The sequence below is a fragment of the Crinia signifera genome, chromosome 6, assembly GCF_055691185.1.
Source record: "Crinia signifera chromosome 6, ASM5569118v1, whole genome shotgun sequence".
In the NCBI taxonomy this organism is placed as follows: domain Eukaryota; kingdom Metazoa; phylum Chordata; class Amphibia; order Anura; family Myobatrachidae; genus Crinia; species Crinia signifera.
Genome location: NC_139222.1, coordinates 7,900,475 through 7,905,421, shown reverse-complemented (window position 1 = coordinate 7,905,421; position 4,947 = coordinate 7,900,475). Strand labels below are relative to the sequence as shown.

The 4,947-nt window shown below is 51.6% G+C and overlaps 1 protein-coding gene across 3 annotated transcripts in view; it reads left to right on the top strand.

The window, feature by feature from the left end:
- The first annotated feature begins 1,108 nt into the window (after positions 1–1,108).
- The window catches only part of LOC146009986 (uncharacterized), a 7,995-nt gene continuing 4,156 nt past the window's right edge, over positions 1,109–4,947 (top strand). For all 3 annotated transcript variants that reach the window (XM_083150705.1, XM_083150704.1, XM_083150703.1), the window contains exons 1-2: positions 1,109–1,155; positions 1,652–1,814. In XM_083150705.1, coding sequence (XP_083006831.1) covers positions 1,737–1,814 — 78 coding nt within the window. In that variant the 5' untranslated portion in view covers positions 1,109–1,155; positions 1,652–1,736. The remainder of the gene's footprint in view (positions 1,156–1,651; positions 1,815–4,947) is intronic.

The following is a 4,947-nucleotide window of genomic DNA, read 5'->3' as shown; positions in this document are numbered from 1 at the left end:
ATGACGAACAGGCAGCAGCGCCGCCTCCCCTTCCTTCCCTCTTCTCAGTGTGCTGTGCCAGTGCCACTGCCAGTCCGCAACACTCCGCCCCCTCTAGCTCCTCCCCTCTTCTTCCATCTCCTCCTTCTCTCCCCTCCTTTCCCCCTCAGTCACGAGTGCTGCACATACTTTTTGTACTGCTTTCGTATCGCATCGCACACACATTGCATGCATGCCGTTCGATGCGATCTAGCCCATAACGTATGCGATTCTCGCAGCGTGTATGGGCATCTTTAGTGCCTGTAACATTTTGCGGACACAGCACTGAGATGGTGTATACATACATGTACATGCAGCCGAGATCCTCCATAGGATTGCATGTTGTGTACACTCCCACAATCGGGCTGCAGCTTGTTGCAATGGCAATGTGAAAGGGCGCAAAATGTATGGTTTGCAGGAGGGCGCCGGACACCCTAGCACCGGCCCTGCTCAGCCGTCATTAGTGACCGAGGGAAATACTAGCTGCCCACGGGCTTCGCTCCACCGTCCACTGGCCCAGTCTCATGTAGTCATGTTTGGTTGGTTCGGTGCAGTCTACACTGCTGATGCATATACTATAATGGCGTGTCATGCACTTAGTACAGTTATGGCAGGGTGCAGGCTGTTGTTATAATCATCTTCATTACTTTCCAGAAATGATGTAACCTTCCCCAGGTAATGGAAAGCGACATCAAAGTGTGTCCTCCCTGTCTCCATATTGTAGAAGTCCTTTATATCACTGAGCAGACTCATACAGAGTGAAATATAACTGTCTGCATTCATTATTAAACTAGCTGTGGCTGCCCCCCATTTATAATGATCCCGAGGGTAAGTTCTGGGACCCCCAGAGATATAGGAAGTACAATTTAGCCAGCCTTTGATTGGCTACACAATGACAACAATTAATGTTAAGTAACACTGCCTGAGAGTGACCACTAGAGGGTGGATGTTAGGTGGAACGCACAACCAGGAAGTGGGGTGGAATGCACAACCAGGAAGTCAGCAGGAACGCTCAACCAGGAAGTTTGGTGGAACGCACAGACAGGAAGTGCCCTTCATTTTCATTGTGATCTGCCCGGGTTAGACAGAAGCAGTTGATAGCAGAGAGGACAAACTCTTCTTGCAGCAGAAGTGACTGTGAGTAACGTGTGGTATATAAGATGGTGGTTATTATATGCCTGTGTCTTGTTATTGGCTCCTTATATTATAGGTTGGGGGCAGCTCTTGTGTCCTGGGGGCAGAGGGAGGGGCCACCAGTGTGACTTTTTTTTTAACTCTAGGGGACAATACAAGCACTACAGATATCAGAGTGGCCACTGAAGGAGGGCAATACATAGGTTTGCATGGTGATAGTGTAAGATATACATTCATTGGCCAGCAGCACGGTGAGCACAGACATTATAGGGCGATAGCAGATGCAGCTGAGTTCTGGTCATTCTGCTGTTATGTGAGTGAGGTCTGTCATGGGGTGCACAGAGAGGATGGGGGGTCCTGCCTGTGTCCATAGGGAATGTTTACAGTATGTTGCCTGTCAGTAGGGAGAGGGTGATAACTGGGGAAATACACAATAATTGTGATCTTGTCTTTATTGCATATTATACCTGGAATACCAATTATCTGTTTCATCCTCAAGTGATTCACTCGCTAAAATAATACTGAGGTGAGGTGCTAGTGACACGTGTCTACAAGGCAGAGGTCATCCGACTGACCCACCAACGATGGACATGGAGAAAAGTCAGATGACTGAGAAGATATTACACCTCACCCTGGAGATCATTCACCTGCTGACCGGGGAGGTGAGGTCACAGTGACATCACTCTTATCTCTATTACTGACACAGGGACCTGACTGGGGAGGTGAGGGGGTCTGGGAGCGTAACAGTGACATCACTCTTATCTCTATTACTGACACAGGGACCTGACTGGGGAGGTGAGGGGGTCTGGGAGCGTCACAGTGACATCACTATTATCTCTATTACTGACACAGGGACCTGACCAGGGAGGTGAGGGGGTCTGAGAGCGTCAGTGACATCACTATTATCTCTATTACTGACACAGGGACCTGACCAGGGAGGTGAGGGGGTCTGGGAGCGTCACAGTGACATCACTCTTATCTCTATTACTGACACAGGGACCTGACCGGGGAGGTGAGGGGGTCTGGGAGCGTCACAGTGACATCACTATTATCTCTATTACTGACACAGGGACCTGACCAGGGAGGTGAGGGGGTCTGGGACATACTTGCCTACTTTTGAAAAGCAAAATGAGGGAGATTTTAGATGCTAGCAAAATGCACCGAGCGCAACGTCGCGCAACATTGAAGGGGTGTGTCATGTTTCAACCAAAGGGCGTGTCTAGTGACACATATGGGCGTATCTATTTCCACCCAGGGGTGTGTCCTGCAGTGGCTGGTGAAAAAAAATATGAAGAGCCGCATACCACCAGAGCAAGTATGTATATGGACCCCCCCCCCCCCCCCCGCCCCGTGAACCTGCAGGCTTTTAGATCACATCTAGCTCTTGGGAATCCCATATGAGAGGCCACAATTCTGATCATCTGCAATTATGATATCCACATCTGATTGTGGAATTGTCAAGTCATCTGAGGTCAAAATAGGTTTATCCCTTTAAATTATGACAATTTTAAATTATAAAGGTTCTGTGGCTGGCTGACTTTAAGCCTGCATTTCCCCTGGTTTCAATCATCCGCAGAACCTTTGTAATCCATGAGTGTCGTGGTTTAAAGGGAAAGTATGGTAAAGCCTAGGTCAAAGACTTGTGGCATAAACTGCGTAGGCTGGTGTTTCTTCATATAAGCACTGAAATGCTAAACCAATTCTAAGTACCCTGCATATTCCTATGCAGTAGGGCAATAAACAGGTATATCCAGAAAACATGCAATTGGTCCACGAGGGGTGCGAGATGCAGTGCGTTGATACATAGCAGCAACGAGCCCAGAATTGTATTGACCCTTCAGAGTCTCCAGTTTGCAGATCTCTAGGATTGAATCTCCCCTGGGAAGATTTCATTCCAGTGGCGTAACTACAAAATTTGCTCCCCCAAGCCAAAACATTTCCTGTGCCCCCCCACATAGCATTCTGGTGAAACAAAACAGGGGTGTTTCTAGACTATATGGCTCCCAGTTTTAACAGTAAAAATGTGCCCCACATACAGATATTTTAAAAATAAAGAATGCACACATTTCAAAACGTACATGCGGCCTCGCTTCAAGGGGTACTGCCCTTTCCAAAAATACTGCACACTGCAATTCCCATTAACAATATGTCACCCATCGTAATGTCCCTTAAACAGTATGCTACACATCGCAATGTCCATTACACATCATGACACACTGTAATGCCCATTACACATTATGCCACACACCGCAATGGCCATTTCACAATATGTCACACACCACATTTATGTGGTGTGTTCATTTATGAAACAATGATGGGAAAAAAAATTCTGTTTACACTGAAAAGCATATTTCTCATTCTTATCTATATTATCTAATACAAGGGGGTGTTGGCACAGCGCAGGGAAGCCTAGACTAAGGGTTAGTCACAGGGCAGTGAAAGCTGGACTATAGGGGCAAAGGGAGGGCAGGGCTAGGGGGGCACAGGGCAGGGAAACCAGGGCTAGGGGGGCATACGCACAGAAAAGGGAAGCAGGGCTAGGGGGCACAGGGCAAAGAAGGCAGGGCTAGGGGGGCACAGAGAAGGGAAGGCAGGGCTATGGAGCACAGGGAAGGCAGGGTTAGGGGCGCACAGAGAAGAGAAGGCAGCGCTAGGGGGCACAGGGCAGGGGGTGTTTGGCACAGCCCAGGGAAGCCTAGACTAAGGGTTAGTCACAGGGCAGTGAACGCTGGACTATAGGGGCACAGGGCAGGAAACCAGGGCTAGGGGGCACAGGGAAGGGAGGATAGGGCAAGGGGGGGGCATAGAGCAGGGAAAGCAGGGCTAGGAGAGCACAGGGAAGGGCGGAAAGGACTAGGGGGGCACAGGAAAGGGAAGGCAGGGTTAGGGGGGCACAGAGAAGAGAAGGCAGGGCTAGGGTGCCCTGGGCAGGGAAGGCAGGGCTAGGGGGGCACAGAGAAGAGAAGGCAGGGCTAGGGTGCCCTGGGCTGGGAAGGCAGGGCTAGGGGGGCACAGAGAAGAGAAGGCAGGGCTAGGGTGCCCTGGGCAGGGAAGGCAGGGCTAGGGGGGCACACGCACAGAGAAGGGAAGGCAGGGCTAGGGGAGCACAGGAAAGGGAGGAAAGAGCTAGGGGCACATGGAAGGCAGGGTAAGGTCATACAGAGAAGAGAAGGCAGGGCTAGGGGGCACAGGGCAGGGAAGGCAGGGCTATGGGCCACAGGGCAGGGACGGCAGGGCTAGGGGGGCACAGAGAGGGGAAGGCAGGGCTATGGGCCACAGGGCAGGGACGGCAGGTTAGGGGGGCACAGAGAAGAGAAGGCAGGCCGGGCTAGGGGGGCACAGAGAAGGGAAGGCAGGGCTATGGGCCACAGGGCAGGGAAGGCAGGGTTAGGGGGGCACAGAGAAGAGAAGGCAGGCCGGGCTAGGGGGGCACAAGGTATGGAAGGCAGGGCTAGGGGGGTACAGAGAAGGGAAGGCAGGGCTATGGGGGCACGGAGAAGGGAAGGCAGGGCTATGGGCCACAGGGCAGGGAGGGCAGGGAAGGCAGGGTTAGGGGGGCACAGAAGAGAAGGCAGGCCGGGCTAGGGGGCACAGGGTATAGGGGGCAAGGCTAGGGGGCACAGTACAGGGAACGCTGGAGTAGTAAAGTAAGGCTGTAAGAAGGTATGGCTATGAAGTGCTAGTTCAGCCAACTTACTTATTTCTTATGTTGCCATGGGGGTTCCTCCTGCAGCAGAGATCATCAAGGAGCCTGCAGGCACACACGGAGACAGCTCCTCCCTGCTCCCAGTAGTA